This window comes from Mustela putorius, unplaced genomic scaffold (genome assembly GCF_011764305.1).
Source record: "Mustela putorius furo isolate JIRA1106 unplaced genomic scaffold, ASM1176430v1.1 tig00003976_pilon_pilon_pilon, whole genome shotgun sequence".
Lineage (NCBI taxonomy): Eukaryota > Metazoa > Chordata > Mammalia > Carnivora > Mustelidae > Mustela > Mustela putorius.
Window position 1 is genome coordinate 3,316,690 of NW_025422118.1, and position 23,975 is coordinate 3,340,664.

The 23,975-nt window shown below is 34.4% G+C and overlaps 1 protein-coding gene and 1 pseudogene across 2 annotated transcripts in view; one reads left to right on the plus strand and one right to left on the minus strand.

The window, feature by feature from the left end:
- Positions 1–23,975, plus strand: part of LOC101673184 (A disintegrin and metallopeptidase domain 3-like) — a 121,637-nt gene that overhangs the window by 86,951 nt on the left and 10,711 nt on the right. Inside the window, exons 17-18 of one of the 2 annotated variants that reach the window (XM_004777700.2) lie at positions 2,983–3,069; positions 6,140–6,254. In XM_004777700.2, coding sequence (XP_004777757.1) covers positions 2,983–3,069; positions 6,140–6,254 — 202 coding nt within the window. Of the gene's footprint in view, positions 1–2,982; positions 3,070–6,139; positions 6,301–23,975 lie in introns of both variants that reach the window. The other variant, XM_045070997.1, reaches the window with a different exon arrangement.
- Positions 22,094–22,491, minus strand: LOC106004209 (annotated as a pseudogene).

Consider the following 23,975-nt stretch of genomic DNA (forward strand, 5'->3'; position numbering starts at 1 on the left):
TAGAGTACAGACCTCTTGAAAAACCCAAATTCTATAATCACCATTAATTCAATTGCTTTAGGAAACAAAATACCTTTCTAAATGTTCTCCCTTGGGATAAAAGTGTTGTGCTGGCTGAATTTTGTAATTGAGAGAACAGAGAGGTGAGTAGTGAATATGAGAGCTAACTGCTTCTGTGATTTTGTGTACACTTCCATGGGTAATTGCGCATTTTGCCCCCCTGGCCAAACTGCACTTTTGGCTCTATCCTTTGCTTTTCCTTATTACTCTGAGGCTGCAGATCCTCCAAGCATCCCAAGCTGGTCAACCAGGCTCCCTCCTTGACCATTGTATATGATGTGGTTGCTTCCTCACTTCATTTTACCCATCGGTGGCTTCGTTTTATTTTGAAACCCAGAAAGTTCTTAAATCTCTCGTCTTCTAATTGCCTTGTTCTGATTCTCCTTTACTCAGTTTAATTGGGAAAGGGGAGCAATTGTGAGTGCCATGTCTGTGAATTTGAACTGGTATTATTCTGTAGTTATTTTAAAAATTCATCAGATATACTTTATTTTCATTGTTATTCTACATTGTTCAATTGATCTCAGAGTGGTTGGAAAGAAAAGATGTCTTTATCTTACTCTCATTAACTATGGCTCCTATGTAAAAGTTATCTTGATAAGAGAAAGAGGGAGAGAGGGGAGACTATATGTCTTATTTATTAACATGAAGAAAAGTATGTCTCTTATGAATCATAACAAAATTTTAAACAAAACACATATATTAAATACTGAAAAAAGTATACTACATAGAGATAAGCTTTATTTTAACAATGCAAGTTTGCTTAATATTGGATGTGATAGAAAGATTTTATGATTTTTTTTTTAAATTTATAAGACTTAGAACAGGAGACTAGGTTATCATTTGATTTCTAGTTTGCTTAGGTAGGGTAGGGAAGATAATCACATCTCAACACATTCATTTCAAACTTGAAAAAGGTGCATTTTTTTCACCACATCTGTATCTTTGGAGTAAATATCCAGTAGTACCATTGTAGAGTCATAGTGTAGCTCTATTTTTAATTTCTTTAAGGAATCTTCACACTATTTTCCAAAGTGGCTGCACCAACTTGCATGAAGCAATGGGTGTGGTGCATAAACAGTGAATCTTGGAACACTGAAAAAATAAAATAAAATCTAATTTAAAAAATAAAGAAAAAGAAAAAAAAAGAAAAAAGTGCATTTTACTGTCCAAAATTAGGTAAGCTAATCAATGAATAAATAAATATAATTAACCATCTTTTTCTTACTCATACCTGGGACTATAAGGAAATATACTTAAATAATTTAGACATTTCTCCTTAGAAATAGGTATTTACTTACATTGCTTCTTATTGTTTCTTCTTTTTTCTTTTTTTTTCTTTGAACCATGATGTCCTGCGTCTGGGACACTATTTGTGTCTCTTATTCTAAGAAGGAGGTCTTGTAGAGTAGTTTATATTCAGAACATCATATCAATCATTGTCCAAGGCTAAGTACTTTTATAGTGTCTCTAAGTTTTTCTGTCATTACAAAAGAGCCAAATTGATCTGTTTACTTGAAAGTAACTGTATCAGGGGTGCCTGGGTGGCTCAGTGGGTTAAAGCCTCTGCTTTCAGCTCAGGTCATGATCCCAGGGTCTTGGGATCAAGCCCTACATTGGGCTCTCTGCTCAGCAGGGAGCCTGCTTCCTCCTCTCTCTCTACCTGCCTCTCTGCCTACTTGTGATCTTTATCTGTCAAATAAATAAATAAGATTTTAAAAAAATAACTATATCAGAAGTATAGGTTTTAACTTTCCTGGATTATTTTTCCCCTAAAGACAATGCAGTGAAGTATGACTAGTTTATTATTGCTTCAGTGATAATGTTTAAGAAGAACTAGAAAGAAGATGGTTCTTTGGACAGGTAATGCTGATTTGCCCAACATTTCATTATTCTTGCTAGTTTCATCAGAGCACTTACAGTAATGAACAAGTTGATATTCTTTCCTTTATGGTGACTGATTAATGGTGATAGAAAATAATGATTTTTAAGACTATTTATCATATATTGAATAGTCTATCAGATAACTTGAGAAAAGCCAACATAATTTTACAGACTCCCCTAAAGATATTCACATTAAATTAAAATTAGCATGAAGTTTACATACAAATCAGGTCATCAATAAATAATAATTAAAATGATATCTTGTATTTAGTAAGGATTTACTATGTGCCAGGCACTGCTTTTGTTCCTTTATGTCTAACAAATTATTTCATCTTCATAACCTACACTTTTAAAAAATTTGGGTATAATTGTTATTCCAAATTCAAAGGTGGATAAATGGAGGTATGGAGAGATTAAATAACTTGCTTTAGTGCAAATATGAAAGGTAAGAGACACTGTCATTAAAGCTGGAAAAATGTAAAATATAAAAATGACAAGAACACTAATTTAGCATTGATAAATATGTGGTTCTGTGACTAAGGGAGTTCTTCTACTGAATATTGGTCATTGATAACTTGTGCATGAATTTAAAAGAGTAGATTTATTATCATCAAATATAAAATGAGGATAAAAATATTTCCTTTGAGTATAATGAGCATGTCTCATAAAAATACATATAAAGTGCAAAGACAGATCCAATCTCATTACAAATCACCAGTAGAACTTGGCCATTTTTGTTCTTATATCAATTGGTATCAATATATCAAAATTCACAGCTGTGCTCCCTCATGGGAAAGAAATAGTATCTCATTTCAAAATTTTATATTTGGTAAAGCAATAACATGTCATTTGGACTCTCATGTTCTTCTTTTAGAATGAGTAGATTCGTGAAATCCAGATTCATATTATAGATATGATATATTTTATATGAAAAGTAAATATACAGTGTATTGTGCATTTAATTTTTGTACCAAGTACAATTGCTCAACTTTTGACTTTACATTTACAGTTTTTGTTGTTTGTTTTTTAACATTTTAGTATTGTGATCGGGGGCGTTGTGTTCCTAGGAGTTCGTACACACAGAGAACAAATTGTGATGCAAATATAAACTGCAGTGGACATGGGGTATGTAATGGTTATTTCATTTCAGTACAGCTATTTTAATTCATGTCAACAACATTGTCCAAGATAATGAGGTTTAGAATTATTTGATATAGAAATTACTTTGAAAATTTTCAGTTAAAATAAGGAAAGTAGATTCCATTATTTATACATATACATATGATTTGTGTGTTCACTCACATTGTTGTAGGCTTCATGAGCTTGGAAGTTTGTAAAAAAATACAATATGAAATAAATTCATTTCTAAATTGAATATTTTAAGGATTACTCATACACATTTAACATACATGTAAATCTTGCTTGTGGTTGAGTGTATGTGTACCGATAAATATTTGAAAGCATACTCAATATATTTATATTACACATATTATAATCTAATATTTTTGTGAGAGTAGAGTTTCTTGTCTATTAAGATCTCATTCATCCTTCAGTGGTTTCAATTTATTTCCCTGTATGTCTCCTCAATGCTATATTTTAAGAATCATTCACTGATGGACTTTTGGAAAATGTTAACTTTTACTTAACTATTGTAAGTAGTGGGACAATGGACATTATGGTACAGTTACCTTTGCACATTTGCCTGACTTCTTTAATTATTAATGAAATACATGATTGGCTACATTTATGCAACATTTAAATTTTTATAAATATTATATTGTGTTTAAAGAATATTATACCAGTTTTTACTCCCACCTACCGGATATAAAAATATGCATTTCCTTAAATTCTGACCAGACTAGCATCTCAGCTTTTTAAAAATCACTTTCAACATGCTAAATCCATTGCTAATTTATAATTCCTTAATGATAGAGTTTTTAGGCACAATATATGTATGGTCATACTTGCCAATTGCATTTTTATTTGTCTATACATTGTGAAATTATCTACTAGGGAATAGAAACTGGTAAACTTTGTTTTCCTGAACATACATTTAGGCTTTAACTTTGTGGCTGGTGTCTCTTGCCATATCAATGCTTCATATTTTATATGATAATCTGGAATAAAGTGACTTACCTGCATGTCTTGTATTCAGCTTTTCTCCCTAATCACTTATGTGCCCTATTAAAAATTTATTTCTTTTTTATTTTAATTTAATTTAATTTCTTATTCAATTTTTGCATGACCTAGTTCTAGATTCCCTATTCTGCTTCCAATCCTTTTTTCAGTTCATCCACCAGATGACATTTGGAGATAATTTCTAACCCTCCTATCTAGCAAAATATGTTTTGGTATTTGGTATGTCATTAAACAAACTTCTGTTTGTTTTTCTCTCCCATTTTTGGTAAAAGATTTTATAACAGCTATTTTTTAACTTAACACAATTCAAGAAAAACTTTAACTCCTACTATTTTATATTTTTTTTATTGAAACATAGTTGGCACACAGTGTTACATTAGTTTCAGGTGTAAAAGAGTAATTCAGCAACTCTGTACATTATGCTATGCTCACCACAAGTGTAGCTACCATCTGCTATTACAATATTATTGACTATGTTCCCTATGCTATATTTATTAGCCCCATGACTTACTCATTCCATAACCGATGCCTGCAACTCCCACTCGCTTTCACTAGTTTAGTCCTTCTCACCATTACTTCACTTTCTGGTAACCACAGTTTGTTCACTGTATTTATGGGTCTAATTCTGCTTTTTTGTTTGTTTATACATTTTATTTTTTATATTTCATATGAGTGAAATCATAATGGCCATTTTTCTTTCTCTGTCTGACTTACTTCATTTAGCACAATACCTTCTAGGTCCATCCATATTGTCAAAAATGTCAAGATCTCTTTCTCTTTATGACTGAGTAACATTCCATTGTATATATATACATACCACATCTTCATTCATCTACTGATAACCACTTAGGTTGCTTCCATATCTTTGCTAGTGTAAATAGTGCTGCAAGAAACATATGCCTTTCTAATTAGTGTTTTTATTTTCATTGGGTAAAAAGTAGTTTTAGAATTACTGGATTGTATATATTTTTATGTTTTGGAGGAACCTCCATAATGCTTTTGACAGTGGCGGTACCAATTTACATTCCCACCAACAGTGTTCAATTGTTCCCTTTTCTCTAAATCCTGTTTTTCTTGTTTTGGTACCAGCCATTCTGAACGGTGTGAAGTGATACCTCATTGAGGTTTTTATTTACATTCTCCTGATGATTAGTATAATTTTTGGTTCATAATTTTATGCTTTTCTGGAATAAGACATTTCAGTTGTGTCAAGAAGGTTATCTACTTTTACTTAAAAAATACATGAGAAACAATCTCCCTATGACTCTGCAACTGCACTACTGGGTATTTACCCCAAAGATACAGATGTAGTGAAAAGAAGGGCCATCTGTACCCCAATGTTCATAGCAACAATGGCCACGGTCACCAAACTGTGGAAAGAACCAAGATGCCCTTCAACAGACGAATGGATAAGGAAGATGTGGTCTATACACTATTGGAGTATTATGCCTCCATCAGAAAGGATGAATATCCAACTTTTGTAGCAACATGGACGGGACTGGAAGAGATTATGCTGAGTGAAATAAGTCAAGCAGAGAGAGTCAATTATCATATGGTTTCACTTGTTTGTGGAGCATAAGAAATAACATGGAGGACATGGGGAGATGGAGAGGAGAAGGGAGTTGAGGGAAATTGGAAGGGGAGATGAACCATGAGAGACTATGGACTCTGAAAAACAATCTGAGAGTTTTGAAGGGGAGGGGGTGGGATGTTCGGTGAACCTGGTGATGGGTATTATGGAGGGCACGTATTGCATGGAACACTGGGTGTGATGCATAAACAATGAATTCTGTTACACTGAAAAGAAATTAAAAAATAATAATAATAAAAAAGAAATTCTCTATGATATTTGAAAGGTATAATTGTAATAAATTTCATGGGAATTTATTATATTACATTTTATTTTTTTAAATATTATTTTCCACATTAAGTAAAAACCATTGATAATACATAAATTACAATAATTCAATAATTTACATTGACTAACAATCAGAGTAATGCATTTAATTTTTATGTTGTATATAAAATGTTATTTTTTTATTGGCTTTGATTTCAGGTTTGCAATAATTTTCTTCATTGTCACTGTGATGTTGGATATTCTCCTCCACTTTGTATACCGTCACGAACATCAAAAGGAGGAAGTATTGATGACGGGTTTTGGAGTAAAGCATGTTAGTATCTAGATGAGTGTGCTTCAAGGAGCTTTCTGCCCGTACAGTAAGGGTCTACATCTCCAATGAATATGTGGCTACAGAGCACCCAACATATGGATAGTGCAACTAGGAAATGAAGATTTCCATTTTATTTTACTTTATTTAAATTTAAGTAGCCACTTGTGACTTAGTGGCAACTATATTAAACAGTACAGCTCTGTACCATATTGCCAATCAAAATTTTATATATACTTTTAATTCCAATTAAGACGTGAACATTTTAATAGACCTCTTTAATTTTAACCATGGTTATGAAAAACATTTCTACATATACAACAGAATTCTCTAGATAGGTGATAGGTATAGTTAAAATATACAATAGGTGATAGTTTTAATATATATTCTGCATATTCCCAGGAAGTTAACTATCATGATGTGCTAGTTCACAACCAAGTTGCTTTTTTTTACCAACATATAATTTTTTTAACATATAATTATTTGCTTCAGGGGTCTGTGAATCATCAGTCTTACACAATTCACAGCAGCCACCATAGCACATACCCTCCCTATTTCCCATCACCCAGCCACCCGATCCCTCCCTCCCTCCCCAACCCCCCAAACCCTCAGTTTGATTCCTGAGATTAACAGTCTCTTATGGTTTGTCTTCCTCCCTGATCCCATCATTTAAAATTTTTCCCTCCCCTCCCCCCATGACTCCCCATCCTTCCTCCCAAATTCCTCATATCAGAGAGATCATATGATAATTGTCTTTCTCCAACTAACTTATTGTTCTTAGCATAATACCTACTAGTTTCATCCATGTTGTTGCAAATGTCAAGATTTCGTTTTTTTCTGATGAATGCATAATATATATCACATCTTCTTTATACATTCATCTGTTGATGGATATCTAGGCTCTTCCCATAGCTTGGCTATTGTGGACATTGCTGATGTAACATTCAGGTGCATGTGCTCTTTTGGATCACGACATTTGTATCGTTAGGGTAAATACCCAGTAGTGGGATTGCTAAGTCATAGGGTAGCTCTGCTTTCAACTTTCTGAGGAACCTCCAAACTATTTTCCAGAGTGACTGCACCAGCTTGCATTCCCCTTTCTCCACATCCTTGCCAACATCTGTTCCTGACATGTTAATTTTAACCATTCTGAGTAATGTGAGGTGGTATTTCACTGTGATTTTGATATGTATTTCCCTGATGCCAAGGGACATTGAGCACTTTTTCATGTGTTTGTTGGCCATTTGGAAGTCTTCTTTGCAAAAATGTCTGTTCTTGTCTTCTGCCCATTTCTTGATTGGATTGTCTGTTACTATTTGGGTGTTGAGTTTGATAAGTTCTTTATAGATTTTGGAAAATAACCCTTTATCTGATATGTCATTTGAAAATATCTTCTCCCAGTTAATTGGTTGTCTTTTGGTTTTGTTGACTGTTTCATTTGCTGTGCAAAAGCTTTTTATCTAGATGATGTCCCAGTGTTAATTTTTGCCCTTTCTTCCCTTGCCTCTGGCGATGTTTCTAGGAAGAAGTTGCTGTGGCTGAGGTCGAAGAGGTTGTTCCCTGTGTTCTCTTCAAGGACTTTGATGGACTCATGTCTCACACTGAGGTCTTCCACCCATTTCGAGTCTATTTTTGAGTGTGGTTAAGGAAATTGTCCAGTTTCATTCTTTTGCATGTGGCTGTTCAATTTTCCCAACAGCATTTGTTGAAGAGACTGTCTTGCTTCCATTGGACATTCTTTCCTGCTTTGTCAAAGATTAGTTGAACACAGGGTTGAGGGTCCATTTCTGGGCACTCTAGTCTGTTCCATTGATCTACGTGTCTGTTTTTGTGCCAGTACCATACTGTCTTGAGGTTTATAGTTTTGTAATAGATCTTGAAGTCTGGAATTGTGATGCCAGAAGCTTTCATTTTCTTTTTCAAAATTCCTCTGGCTATTTGGGGTCTTTTCTAGTTCCATATAAATTTTAGGATAATTTGTTCCATTTCTTTGAAAAAAATCGATGATATTTTGATAGGGATTGCATTAAATGTGTATATTGCTTTAGGTAGCATAGACATTTTCACAATATTTGTTCTTCTAATCCATGAGTGTGGAACATTTTTCCATTTCTTTGTATCTTCCTCAGTTTCTTTCATGAGTACCTTATACTTTTTTGAGTACAGATTCTTTGCCTCTTTGGTTAGGTTTATACCTAACCTTGTTATCTTATAAGGTATAAGATATACCTTGTTATCTTATGGTTTTGGGTGCAATTATAAATGGGATCAAGTCCTTACTTTCTCTTTCTTCTGTCTTGCTGTTGGTGTATAGAACTGCAACTGATTTCTGTGCATTGATTTTATATCCTGACACTTTACTGAATTCCTGTGTGAGTTCTAGCAGTTATGGAGTGGAGTCTTTTGGGTTTTCCACAGAAAGTATCATATAATCTTCAAATCAAATAGTGAAAGTTTGACTTCTTCTTTGCCGATTTGGATGCCTTTAATTTCTTTTTGTTGTCTGATTGCTGAGGCTGGGACCTCTAGTATTATCTTGAATAGCAGTGGTAATAATGGACAGCCCTGCCATGTTCCTGAACTTAGAGAAAAAAATCTCAGTATTTCCCCATTCAGAATGATATTGACTGTGGGTTTCTCATGGATGGCTTTGATGATATTCAGGTATGTACCCTGTATCCTTACGCTATAAAGAGTTTTGATCAAGAAAGTATGTTGTAATTTGTCAAATGCTTTTTTAGCATCTATTGAAAATATCATATGGTTCTTGTTATATCTTTTATTAATATATAGTATCATATTGATTGATTTGTGGGTGTTGAACCAACTTTGAGCCCAGGAATAAATCCCACTTTGTCATGGTGAATAATCCTTTTAATGTTCTGTTGCAACCTATTGGCTAAAATTCTGAGAAGTTTTGCATCTGTGTTCATCAAGGATATTGGTCTGTAATTCTCCTTTTTGATGGGGTTTTGAGATCAAGGTTTTAGGATCAAGGTAATGCTGGCCTCATAAAATAGATTTGGAAATTTTCCTTACATTTCTATTTTTTGGAACAGTTTCAAGAGAAAAGGTATTAATTCTTCTTTAAATATTTGGTAGAATTCCCCTAGGAAGCCGTCTGGCCCTGGGCTCTTGTTTCTTGGGAAATTTTTGATGACTGCTTCAATCTCTTTACTGGTTATGGGTCTTATTCAGGTTTTCTGTTTCTTCTTGGTTCAGTTTTTATAGTTTATATGTCTCTAGGATGCATCTATTTCTTCCAGATTGTCAAATTTGCTGGTGTACAGTTGCTCATAATATGTTCTTATAATAGTTTGTATTTATTTGGTGTTGGTTGTGATCCCCCCTCTTTCATCCATGATTTTATTAATTTGGGTCCTTTCTCTTTTCTTTCTGATTAATATGTTCAGGGATTTATCAATCTTATTAATTCTTTCAAAGAACCAGCTCCTAGTTTCATTGATTTGTTCTATTGTTCTTTTGGTTTCTATTTAATTAGTTTCTGCTCTGATCTTTATTATTTCTCTTCTCCTGCTGGGTTTAGGCTTTCTTTGCTCTTCTTTCTCCAGCTCCTTTAGGTGTAGGGTTAGGTTGTGTACTTGAGACCTTTCTTTTTTCTTGAGAAAGGCTTGTATTGCCATATATTTTCTTCTCAGGACCGCCTTTACTGTGTCTCAAAGATTTTGAGTTGTGTTTTCATTTTTATTTATTTCATGAATTTTTTTAAGTTCTTTAATTTACTAGTTGACCCATTTATTCTTTTGTAGAACGCTCTTTAGCTTCCATGTATCTGAGTTCTTTCCAACTTTCCTCTTGTGGTTGAGTTCTGGTTTCAAAGCACTGTGGTTGGAAAATATGCAGGGAATGAGCCCAATCTTTTGGTAGCAATTGAGACCTGATTTGTGATCCAGGATGTGGTCTATTATGGAGAATGTTCCATATGTACCAGATAAGAATTTGTATTCTGTTGCTTTGGGATGGATGTTCTGGATGTATCTATGATGTCCATCTGGACCAGTGTGTCTTTTAAAGCCTTTATTTCCTTGTTGATCTTTTCCTTAGATGATCCATCCATTTTGGATGGACCAATTCTTAGAGGACCCTTTCAATATTTCCAAAAGGCCGCTTTGGTGTTTGCAGGAGGGTGTTAAAGTCCCCTGCTATAATTGTATTATTGTCAATGTGTTTATTTGATTTTGTTATTAATTGGTTTATATAATTGGCTCCTCATGTCAGGGGCATAGATATTTAAAATTGTTAGATCTTCTTGAATGACAGACCCTTTAAGTATGATATAGTATCCTTTTCCATCTCTTATTATCATCTTTGGATTGCCACCCCAGCTTTCTTCTGATGTCCATTAGCATGGTAAATTGTTTTTGACCTCCTCACTTTAAATCTGGAGGTGTCTTTGGGTCTTAAATCAGTCTCTTGCAAAAAGCATATTGATTTTTTTTTAATCCATTCTGATACCCTGTGTCTTTTGATTGGAGCATTTAGCCCATTTAGATTCAGGGTAACTATTGAAAGATACGAATTTAGTGCCATTATATTGTCTGTAAGGTGACTGTTACTGTATATTGTCTCTGTTCCTTTCTGGTCTACTACTTTTAGGCTCTCTCTTTGCTTAGAGGACCCTTTCAATATTTCCAAAAGGCCACTTTGGTGTTTGCAAATTCTTTTAATTTTTGTTTGCCCTGGAAGCTTTTTATCTCTATTTTGAAAGACAGCCTAGCTGGATATATGATTCTTGGATGCATATTTTTCTTTTTTATTGCTCTGATGATATCATGAAAGTCCTTTCTGGCCTACCATGTCTTGGTGGATAGGTCTGCTGCCAATCTAATATTTCTACTATTGTGTTACATACCTCTTGCCCCAAGCTTCTTTCAGGATTTTCTTTTTGTCACTTAGACCTGTAATGTTTACTATTAGATGACAGGGTGTTGACTTATTTTTATTGATTTTGAGGGAGTTCTCTGGGCCTTCTGGATTTTGATGCTTGTTTCATTCACCAAATTAGGGAAATTCTCTGCTATTATTTGCTCCAATATACCTTTTGCCCTCCTCTCTCTCTCTTCTTCTTCTTCTGGGATCTCAATTATTCTAATACTGTTTCATCTTATGGTAACACTTATCCCTCAAAATCTCTGTTCGTGGTCCAGTAGTTGTTTATCTCTCTTTTTCTCAGCTTCATTGTTCTCCATCATTTGATCTTCTATATCACTAATTCTCTCTTCTGCCTCATTTATCCTAGCAGAAGAGTATCCATTTTTGCTTGTACCTCATTAATAGCTTTTTAAAATTTCAAATTGTTAGATTTTAGTTCTTTTTTGTCTCCAGAAAGGAATTTTATTTCTCCAGAAAGGGATTTTTCTTGCTTTTTTTGAGCAGAGCTAGCACCTTGATAATTGTCATTCTGAACTGTAGTTCTGACATCTTAGTAATGTCTGTATTGATTTGGTCCCTAGCCTTCAATACTGCCTCCTTTTTTTTTTTTTTAAGGTGAGTTTTTCCCCCTTGTCATTTTATCCAGGTAAGAATAAATGAATGAGAAAACAACATACTAAACAGGTAGCAAGAACCCCAAGAAAATATACATTAACTAAATTGGACGAGACACAAAACCGGAGCAGGGGAGAAGAAAGGAGAAAAAAGAAATATACATATATGCATATTATAATTTATATGATGTGTGTGTGTGTGTGTGTGTGTGTGTGTGTATAGAGACTGGTGAATAGAACAGAAGCACACACTTGATTTGGGGTGTATTTTGGTCTTTTAGAAGAAACTGCCACACAAAATTTTAAATTTTAAAGAAAGAAAAACATATTTATATAAAAATAAGGATAAACATGATGAAGGGATGGAATGTGACTGTAAAGATGAAAATTTAAAAAGATTCTGACAAAGGAATTGATAAGAAGTTTAAAAAAGAAAGAAAAAAAAAAAGAAAGAAGGCAATCAGTTTGGAGACTAGAACAAAGCCATGCACTAGATTTAGGGTATATTTTGATCTGTTAGGAGAAACTGTATCCCAAAATTTTAAGGAAAGAAAAACCTACCTGTGTATAAAAAAAAATTAAAGCTAAATACCAACAAAGTGATAGAATATGACTATAATTGAAAATTTAAAAAGATTTTTAAAAAATTATTGATAGGGCACCTGGGTGGCTCAGTGGGTTAAAGCCTCTGCCTTCGGCTCAGGTCATGATCCCAGGGTCCTGGTATCAAGTCCCACATCAGGCTCTCTGCTCAGCAGGGAGCCTGCTTCCTCCTCTCTCTCTGCCTGCCTCTCTGCCTACCTGTGATCTCTGTCAAATAAATAAAACTCTTTAAAAAAATTATTGATAAAATTGTTTAAAAAGATTAAAATAAGAAAGAGGAAAATTTTTTTAAAAAATGGAATAAGAAAAAAATAAAATTAAAAAATTTTAACTTTGAAAGACTAAAGAATCATGGGGAAAAAGCCATAAATTCTAAATGTTGCATTCCTTTAGCTCTGGAATTATGCAGTTCTCATTGATTGGTGAACTTGGTCTTAGCTAGATGTGCTTGCTAATCTTCTGGAGGAGGGGTCTGTTGAAGTGATTCTCAAATGTCTCTGACCAAGGTGGAATAGCTCCATCCTTGCCAAGGGCCAGACTAGGTCATCTGCTTGGGTTTGCTCCTGGTCACTTTTGTTCTTTAAACACTTTCCATACAGCTTTGGAGGACAGAAATAAAAATGGTGGCCTCTCAATCTCCGGCCCTGTAGAAGCTGAGAGCACAGGGGCCCCCTCCTCAGTGCACTCTCAGAGAAAAGCAGTCAATCGCTGCTGTCTCCCTGGTCTCTGGCCACACTGCATGCTCACTCAGCCTGTGACCAAGCATTTCTATCTCTGGTGCATGGCCCCAGTTGGAGTCTCCAAACCTAGCAGATTCCTGTAGCATGGTCCCATGCCACTTTTCCTGGAGGAGGAAGGAGCAGGTCTTCTCCTTGGGTCTGCCACTTATGGGGTCTCTGCTTGAAGAGTAGTGGCCTCACTGTGCCTCGGATCATAGCTTTTGGTAAGCCCAAGCTGAGAGCCCCCTCCTCAGCTCTGGTCTCTGCAGTCAGCTTCCCTGCACTGATACTTGACAACTCTGTCACATTCAGATACCCTTGCTCTTTTTGTGACCCCATGGTTGCTGAGATCACATTGTCCCCACAAGGGCTCCATTTCCCACTTAACCTATGGAGCAATGTCCCTCAGTGGAGAAGACTTCTAAAAGTTCTGATTTTGGCTCCATTCTCTACCACTAGTCAGGAGCCAGCCCCTCCCCCCGTGGTCTATCTTCCTGTATATCTCCTTGAATTCTCTTCTCTGCATATCCTGCCCTCCAGAAACTGGTTGCTTTTCTATTCCTAGAATTGGTGCTCTTCTTTTTTGATTTCCTGTTGAGTTCGTAGGTGTTCAGAATGGTTTGATAACCATCTAGCTGAACTGAACTCCTGAGACCTGAGGATATTTAGGTCTTCTACTCCTCCACCATCTTGCTCCACCCCCCTCCAAGTTGCATCTTTTAAGTTTCCCTTTTCAAAAGGGAAAAGTAATCAGATCTTCCATATCCATTGCATATGGATAGTAGATGGTACAATTTTAAAATTTTATTTGATAAACATTCATGAACAAATATAACATACTTGTTTTTTTCTAAACTTCACAATTTATAAATCTTAATGGTATAATTTCATTAATGTCTTTACATCATTTGTATTTTTACTTTATATTATATTTTTATTGTTGTAAATCTGATAGTACATTATTAGATTTGCCTTAAATAGGCAATGGAGGGACGCCTGGGTGGCTCAGTTGGTTAAGCGGCTGCCTTTGGCTCAGGTCATGATCCCGGCGTCCTGGGATCGAGTCCCACATCGGGCTCCTTGCTTGGCAGGGAGCCTGCTTCTCCCTCTGCCTCTGCCTGCCACTCTGTCTGCCTGTACTTGCTCTCGCTTCTCTCTCTATGACAAATGAATAAATAAAATCTTTAAAAAAAATAGGCAATGGAATTTTAAAGTTTTTTAATATAAATATTTACACTTACCCATTTACTGTTTCCAAGGACTTTTCAATTCTTCAAGCATATTCAAATTCCATGTGGGCATTTTCTTTCTATCTGAAAAACTTCCTTTTGTACTTCTTTTTGTTTTACCTTGTGATGAGCAGTTGTCTCAGCTTTTGTTTTTAAAATGTTTTTTATAAAAATGTATTAATTTGTGAAGAATATTTTCACTGGAATTAGAATGCTACATTGAGAAATTTTTCTTTCAGCCATTCAAGGATGTAATCTAGGTGTATCTAAGCTTACATTTTCTGATGAGAATATAATGTCATTCTTATTATTCTATTCATCCCAATAATATAATGTTTCCTTTATTCTTTGAGTTTCAGAAATTTTATATGTTTTTATTTTATATGTTTATATTTCATATGTTTATATGATTTTCTGCAGTTTGGCTGAAATTTATCAGGACACATTTCTTTTTTAATTTATCCTGCTTGCATTGACTGTGATTCTTGAGTCTATAGCTTACTGTGTTTGGGGAAATTTTAAGAAACCTTTTAGCTGTTTTCTCCTTTTAAATATTTTTTTTAATGTGTTTGCATTTAAAAAAATGATACACAGTGACATTCACTCTGTGGTATAGAACTCAATGAGTATTGAAAAAATACTTGTTCCCACTGCCAGTCATGATACACAATAGATCTATCACCTTAAAATTTCCCTCTGGCTGCCCCCTTCATATTCATCCCCCACTGCCAATTCCTGGCAACCAATTACCTGTTCTTGTTCCTATATATTTGTCTTTTCCAGAATGTCATATATAATACATAAGAATTTGAGACCCACTCCTGTTGCCATGTTTTAATAGGTCATGTGTTCTACCTACTAAGCCAGCTAGGTGCTGCTAAATAATTCATTCTTTTATTCTTTTATTGTTAAAAAAGTTTTTTATTTAAATTTTAGTAAGTTAACATACAGTGCAATATTGGTTTCAGGAGTAGAATTCAGTAATTTGGGGTACCTGGGTGGTACAGTCAGTTGAGTGCCTGACTCTTGGTTTCTGCTGCGTTTGTGATCTCAAGGTTGTAAGATAGAGTCCTGTGTCCAGGCTCCATGCTCTGTGCAAAGACTGCTTAAGTCTCTTTCTCCCTATGCCCCTCTCTCATACCCTCTCTTTCTCAAATAAATAAATCTTTAAAAAAAAAATCCAGTAATTCATCACTAACATGCAATACCCCGTGCTTATTACAAGTGCTCTCTTTAATGACGATCACCCACCTGGTCCATCCTCCACCATCTCTCTCCATCAACACTTTGTTTTCTATCCTTAGGAGTCGCTTATGGTTTATTTCCCTTTTTCCTTTTTTCCTATCTTCCCATATATGTATCTGTTTTGTTTCTTAAGCTCCATGCATGAGTAAAATCATATGTTATTTGTCTTTCTCTGGTTGACTTACTTCACTTAGCATAATCCATTCTAGCTCCTTCCACATTGCTGTAAATGTCAAGATTTCATTCTTTTTAATAACTAATATTCCACTATATCGATATATAGATATGTATAAAAATTTATTTATTATTTATTTATTTATTTATATATCACATCTTTATCCATTCACCAGTTAATGAAACATATGCATATAGGCTTTTTTGTATATGTAAGTTCTCTCTTTTGGTTGATAAATACCTAGGGATACAATATAATTTTATAAGAAATAGCCAAACTATTGCTAAGGTGACTATGCTAGCACTCCTTCCCATTCATCTACAAGAGTCCCAGTTTCTCTGCACAGATGCTCCATACTTCACAAGCGTACTGTCATTTTTGTTCTGTTTTATTTGATTTTTTTTTTGCCAGTTGAAGATGTCTAATGATATCTCCTTGTGATTTTTATTTAACTTTTTATCTTGAAGTAAATGTAGATCACAAAGAGTTGCAAAGAAATGCAGATGGAAGACCTGTATATCCCTTACTCAGATTCTGTCAGTGTTAAAATAAAATATTAAAGTGTTAAAATAAAATAAATAAAATGTTAACATGTTTTATTACTACAGCACAGTAGTAAAACCAGGAAATAAGCGTTATTAAAATGCATGGACCATATTCAGATTTCAACAGTATACATGCACTAATTTGTGTATATGTGTATAAGCACATATGTGTGTGTGTTTGTATTTAGTTTCATGCAGTTTTACATGTTCAAATTTATGTAACCACCATCACAATCAAGATACCGTAGTGTATTATCACTATATGGCTCCTAATATCACCCTTTTATATAGCCTTACTGATCCCCTTCTCTGCCATTTCTAACTCTTGGCAATCACTACTATTTGCCTCTAATTATGTTATTTCATGAGTGTTATATATATGGAATCATACAGTTTGTATCTCTTGGAGATTTACTTTTTTCTCTTCCATAATTTCTACCAACTGTATTGAAATTCCTTGCATGGATAAGTACTTCATTTCTTTTTATTGATGACTAGTATTCCTTTGTGTGGATGTATCAAAACTATTGATGGACATTTGGGTGTTTTGCCAATTTTTAGGTATTGTGGAGAGTTCTGCAGTGAACAATTGTGTAGAAAACTCTGCATGAATGTAAAATTTTAATTCCCCAAGAAACATCCCCAGGAGTGCGATTGGGGGGTCAATGGGAACCCATTTATATTTTAAAAGTAACTACCAAACTATTTTTCAGAGTGACTGTAACATTTGGCATTCCCACCAATACTATATGAATGACCCAGTGTTTTGGCATCCTTACTAACATTTGATGATAATGCTTTTTTCCCAGTCATTCTATTAGGTGTGTATTAATATTTCATTGTGGATTTAATTTATATTTCCCTAATGGATAATGATGTTGAATATCTTAAACATGTTTATTTGGCATCTGTATATTCTCTTCACTGAAAAATCTGTTCACATCTTTGTCCATTTTCTTATTTTTCTTATACCTGCTTTTTATATTTATTTATTTACTTTTTTTTATTTTGTTATGTTAGTCACCATACAGTACATCATTAGTTTTTGATATGTCCCATGATTCATTGTTTGTGTATAATACTTAGTGTTCCATACAATATGTGCCATCCTTAATACCCAGTCACTGGATTAACCCATCCCCTGATGCCCTTGCATTCTAAAACCCTCAGTTAGTTTCCTGGAGTCCATAGTCACTCACAGTTTGTTTCCCCCTCTGCTCCCCTCTTCATTTTCCCCTTCTTTCTCCATGCTATCCCTTTTGTTCCACAAATAAGTGAAACTATATGATAATTGACTTTCTCTGCTTGACTTATTTCACTTAACAAAATCTCCTCCAGTTCCATCCATATTGATGCAAATCCTTTATGATGGCTGAGTAATATTCCATTGTATGTATGGACCACATCTTCTTTATCCATTCATCTGTTGAAAATCTTTGCCCACTTTCTAATTAGAATTTTTAAGTGTTGAATTGTCAGAGTTTTTCTTTGTTTGTTTCCTAGATATATATGTTTTTGGATATGTGATTTAAACACATTTTTTTCCATTTATATAAATGGTTTTATCTCAGAACCCAACTTCCTTTAAATTCTTTTTCTGATAAAGCTTACTCCTTTTCCTTTTTGGATCATGCTTTCTGTATCAAGTGTATGAACTCTGTCAACCTTAAGTTTTGAAGATTTTCTATCATGATATCTCTAAAAGGTGTGGTTTTGTGTTTTACACATAAATACATAATCCATTTTGTGTCACTTTTTGTAAAGGGTGGGAGATTAAATTTTTGACTAATCTCACTTCAAATGTTCCACCATAATACTTTGAAAAAGATATCTCTCATCCTTTGAAATGTTTCTGCCCCTTTGTCAATAAGTAATTGGACATTTCTGTATTGGTGTATTTCTCACTTCTCTATTCTGTTCATTGATCTGTGTGTCATTCTCTCCACCATTTCTATGCTGTTTTGATTACTGTAACTGTATGGTAATCATTGACATTAGGAAGAGTGATTCCTCCCAATTTATTCTTCTTTTTCAAAATTGTTTTTGCTATCCTAGCATATCCTTCCACATGCACTTTAGAATAAGTTTATTTTTGTTTAAAAATTTTTGCTATTATCTTTATATAAACTATGCTAAAACTGTGGAATAATTTAGGAAGATTTTACACCTCTACTGTATATTATTGAACCTTCTAATCTATGAATATGGTATGTCACTTAATTTATTTAGAATTTGTATGATTTCCTGCATCAGAATTTTGTACTTTTCACCAGATATTGTACATGGGCTTTTAAATGTTTATTTATTTATTTATTTATTTATTTATTTTATTTAAATAAAATTAATTAACATTTAACATATTACTTGTTTCAGAGGTAGAGTTCAGTGATCCATCATTTGTATATAACACCCAGGACTCATTACAACAGGTGCCCTCATTAATATCCATCACCAAGTTACCCCACTGCCCCTTCTAGTGACATTTGTTTCCTAGAGTTAAGAGTCTTATGGTTTGCCTCCTCTCTGATTTTGTATTTTATTTTTCCCTCCCTTCCAGATGTGATCATCTGTTTTGTTTCTTAATCCCACATGTGAGTGAAATCATTCAACAATTTGTCTTTCTCTGATTGACTTATTTCACTTAGCACAATACTCTCTAGCTCTAGCCATGTTGTTGTGAATGGTAAGATTTCATTTTTTGATGGCAGAGTAATATTCCATTGTGTATGTATACCACATCTTCTTTATCCATTCATCTGTCTGTAGACATTAGGACCCTTTCCATGTTCTGGCTATTGTGGACATTGTTGCTATAAAGATTGGAATGCAGGCGCCCCTTCAAATAAGTATGTTTGTATTCTTTGGATAAATACCCAGTACTGCAATTCCTGGGTCATAAGGTAGCTCTATTTTTCATTTTTTTCAGGAACATCTATACTGTTTTTTTTGGAGTTTCTGCAGCAGCTTTTTCCCATTGGATATTTTTCCCTGCTTTGTCAAAGATTAGTTGACCATAGAGTTAAAAGGGTCCATTTCTGGGTTCTCTATTCTGTTCCATTGGTCTATGTGTCTGTTTTTGTGCCAGTAATATACTGTCTTGATGGTAACAGTTTTGTAATAGAACTTGAAGTCCAGAATTGTGATTCCACCAGCTCTGTATTTCTTTTTCAACGTTCCTTTGGCTATTTTGGGTTTTTACTGTTTCCATACAAATGTTAAGATGATTTGTTCCAGCTCTGTGAAAAATGTTGATCATATTTGGATAAGGATTGCTTTAAAAATATAGATTGCTTTAGGTAGCACAGACATTTAACAATATCTTTTTCTTCCAGTCCTTGAGCTCAGAATGCTTTTCCATTTCTTGTGTCTTCCTCAATTTCTTTCATGAGTGTTCTACAGTTTTTAGAGTACAGATCCTTTACCTCTTTGGTTAGGTTTATTCCTAAGTATCTTAAGGATTTTGCTGCAGTTGTAAATGGGATCAACTCCTTAATTTCTCTGTTTTTCTGTCTCATTGTTAGTGTGCAGAAATGCAACTGATTTCTGTGCATTGATTTTTATATTCTGTCATGTTGCTGAATTCCTATATCATTTCTAGCAATTTTTTGCTGAGTCTTCTGGATTTTCTACGTAGAGTATCACATCATCTGTAAAGAGGAAAAGTTTGACTTCTTCTTTCTTGCTTGGGTTGCCTTTTACTTCTTTTTGTTGACTGGTTGTCAACACTAGGACTTCCAGTACTGTGTTATACAGCAGTGGTGAGAGTGGGCATCCCTGTCCTATTCCTGACCTTAGGGGAAAAGCTGTCCGATTTTCCCCATTCAGATTCATCTTTGGTGTTGGGTTTTTTGTATATGTCATTTATGTTATGGAGGTATGTTCCCTTTATCCCTACACTGTGGAGAGTATTTTTTTAATCAAGAAAAAGATGTATATTTTGTCAAATGCTTTTTCTGCATTTATTGAGAGGATTATATGGTTTCTGTCCTTTCTTACTAATGTGATGCCTCACATTGTTGGTTTGTGGATGTTGAACCATCCTTCCATTCCAGGAATAAATCCCATCTGGTTATGCTGAATAATGCTTCAAAATGTACTGTTGGATCCTATTGACTAGTATCTTGTTGAGATTTTTTTCACCCCTTTTCATCAGGATATCGGTCTGCAATTTTCTTTTCTCATGGGGCCTTTGTCTGGTTTTGAGATCAAGATAATAATGGCCTCATAGAATGAGTTTGGAAGTTTTTTTTTACATTTCTATTTTTTGAAAGAGTTTCAGAAGAATAGGTATTAATTTTTCTTTATTTTTTAAAATATGTTTTATAGAATTCTACTGGGAGATTACCTGGTCCTGGACTCTTGTTTTTTTGGGAGGTTTTTGATTACTAATTCAATTTCTTTGTTGATAATGGGTCTGTTCAGGTTTGTTTGTTTGTTTGTTTTTTCCCTGCTTCAGTTTTGGTAGATTATATGTTTCTAGGAATGCATCCATTTCTTCCACATTGTCTAACTTATTAGTTTTAATTTCTCATATTCTCATAAGTTGTTGTATTTCTTCAGTGTTTGTTGTGCTCTGTCCTCTTTCATTCATAATTTTATTTATTTGGGACATTTCTCCTTTCTTTTTGATAATCTGGCTGGTGTTTATTAATCTTATTAATTTTTTCAATGAACCAGCTCCTCATTTTGTTGATCTGTTCTACTATTTTTCTGATTTCTATATTATGGATTTCTGCTCTAATCCTTGTTATTTCTCTTCTCCTGCTGGGTTTAGATTTTATTTGCTGTTCTTTTCCCATCTTACTGAGCAATAGGGTTAGATTGTGTATTTGAGACTTTTCTTATTTCCTGAGATAGGCCTGTATAGCCATATACTCTCTCCAAGGACTGCCTTTGCTACATTCCAAATGTTCTAAACTGTCTGGTTTTCATTTTCATTTTCTCCATGTTTTTTTTTTTTTTTAATTCTCTAATTTCCTGGTTGACCTATTCATTCTTCAATGGGATGATTTTTAACCTCCACATATTTGTTTTGCTTCCAAATTTTCTATTGTGATTAGGTTCAAGTTATAAAGCAACATTGTTTGAAAATATGCAGGGAATAGTCCCAGTCTTTTGGTGTTAGTTGATACCTGATTTGTGACCTAGTATGTGATATTCTGGAGAATGTTCCATTTGCATTTGAGAAGAATGTGTCCTATTGCTTTAGTAGTTCATCCTAATGTATATCTGTAAGTCCATCTGGTCCACTATGTCATTCAAAGCCCTTATTTCCTTGTTAATCTTCTGCTTAGATGGTCTATACATTGCTATGAGAGGAGAGTTATATTCTCCTACACTTTTTGGGGAAGGGTTAGGGACCCATTTGCTTTATTGCTTATGTTGCATATTCAAACAAATAAATAAACTCCACTTTAAAAATGTAAGGAACATAAAAGCCTCTGTGCAAGTTCTGTATTATTTTTAAACTTCTACTGGCTAATAAAAGTATTTCCACTATGGAATTGGAGCTATCTAGAAATGCACATGATGAATTTTTGTCATGCAGGATACCTGAAACATTATTATATCTTAACTCATGATACAATTGAACAGTTTCAAATCAAATGTCTCTATGTGAATAATGATTATAACTATTGTTACAGTTGCAAAAATCTTACTAGTTTAGGAACATAGTAATAGGTCCCCAAATGTTAATTATATAAAATCTTAAGGAAGAAAAACAGTGTCTAGTTGCAGCTGTGTCCCATTTCTTTAAAGGGATATTTGGCATTTTTCGTCTTCCTTCTTTAAGTCATGTTGATTTGCAAAGGTCAGTGTTATATGACACTGAAAACTGTGGACAGATACTGTTCATAGGACGCCTGAATCCAGATGTTCTGATCCATATCATAGCACCTGAATGTAATGGTCAACCTCTGCAAGATGACACAGCCCTGGATGAAATTGTCAAATGTGATCTACCCCCATCATTGTTGTTCAAACTTGCAAATGAAGATGTTGTGAAACTGGTCAGAGAGCTGGTACCCAAAACCAGCTTTGTCTGAGCTAGTTCTTGAGCTTGTTTGAGTTAGTTCTTGTTGGTCATCCCAGAGTTATCCATGTCATAAGTACAGAATACATTCTGCCAGTCTGTGTTGTATTTCCACATGCCAGTGAACTCATTGACCTTCATGCCAGCCTTGTTCTCTTGGTCAAACTTAGATACAATTGACATGATAGTCACTGGATTAAATGGAGTCCATATGCTTCCAGAAAACATTCCACAAGAAGCTTTGGTCGAGCAGTGCCTTGCCTTCAGCCAAGACGGTGGGAGCTGGTTGGGGCTAGCAGGTAGGAGTAGGCAGCCATAGGCCTAGGGGACCACTGGATTGCAGAGGCCCAGGGCATCTCCACTTCCACCAAATTCTCCTATATTTTATTATTGTATTATTTTCAATGTGTTTCTTTAATTTTGTTATCAATTGCTTTGTGTAATTGGCTTCTCCAATGTTAGGGACAAAAATATTTACAGTTTTTAGATCCTCTTTTTGAATAGGCCATTTTCTTATGATACAGTGTCCTTCCTCATTTCTTATTACAGTCTTTGGTTTAAAATCTACTTTGTGTGATATAAAGACAGCTACCTCTACTTTCTTTTGATGTCCATTAGCATGATAAATAGTTCTCCACTCTCTCACTTTCAATCTGGAGGTGTCTTTGGGTCTAAAATGAATTTCTTATAGACAGATATATAGGATGGGGTCTTTGTCTAATCTGATACCTGTGTCTTTTAATAGGAGCATTTAGTCCATTTATATTCAGAGTAATTATTGAAAGAAATGAATTTAATGTCATTGCATTATTTATAAAGGTCACTGTTTCTGTAAATCTAAAGGTCACTGTCCCTGTTTCTTTCTGGTCTATGTTAGTTTTGGGCTTCCTCTTTGCTCAAAAGATCCCCTTTAATATTTCTTGGAGGGTTGCTTTAGTGATCACAAGTTCTTTTAGTTTCTGTTTGTCCTGGATACTCCTTTCCTTCTCTTCAAGATGACACCTTGCCAGATTCTTGGCTCCATATTTTCCTCATTTAGCACCTTGAATATAATGCTGGTTCTTTCTGGCCTGCCGGTCTCTGTGGATAGGGCTGCTGCCAGTCTTATGTTTTGACCTCTGTAGGTTAAGGACCTCTTGTCCTGATCTGCTTTTAAGATTTCTCTTTATCTCTGAAATTTGCAAGCTTCACTATAAATAATATAATATAATATAAGTCAAGCCATTAACTTATTTTTTATTGATTTTGAGAGGTATTCTCTGTGTTTTCTGGACTTGAATACTTCCTTCTTTCCCCATATTAGAGTTCTCAGTTATAATTTGCTGCAATATACCTTCTACCACTCTACCCCTTTCCTCTTCCTCTGTGACTCCAATTATTCTAATACTGTTTTACTTTATGGTATTGCTGATCTCTTGAATCCTCCCTTTCTGATTAGGTAGTTGTTTGTCTCTTTTTCTCAGCTTCCTCATTCTCCATCATTTTGTCTTCTATATTACTGACTCCTCCGCCTCATATAGCAGTTAAAGCCTTCAGTTTTTATTGCCTCTCAGAACTCTTTTTTTATTTTGGCCTTTTTAGATATTAGAGGTTTCTTTTGTTGTTTATTTTATTTTATTTTATTTTATTTTATTTGGTTTCTCAATAAGGGATTCTCCAGTGTCTTC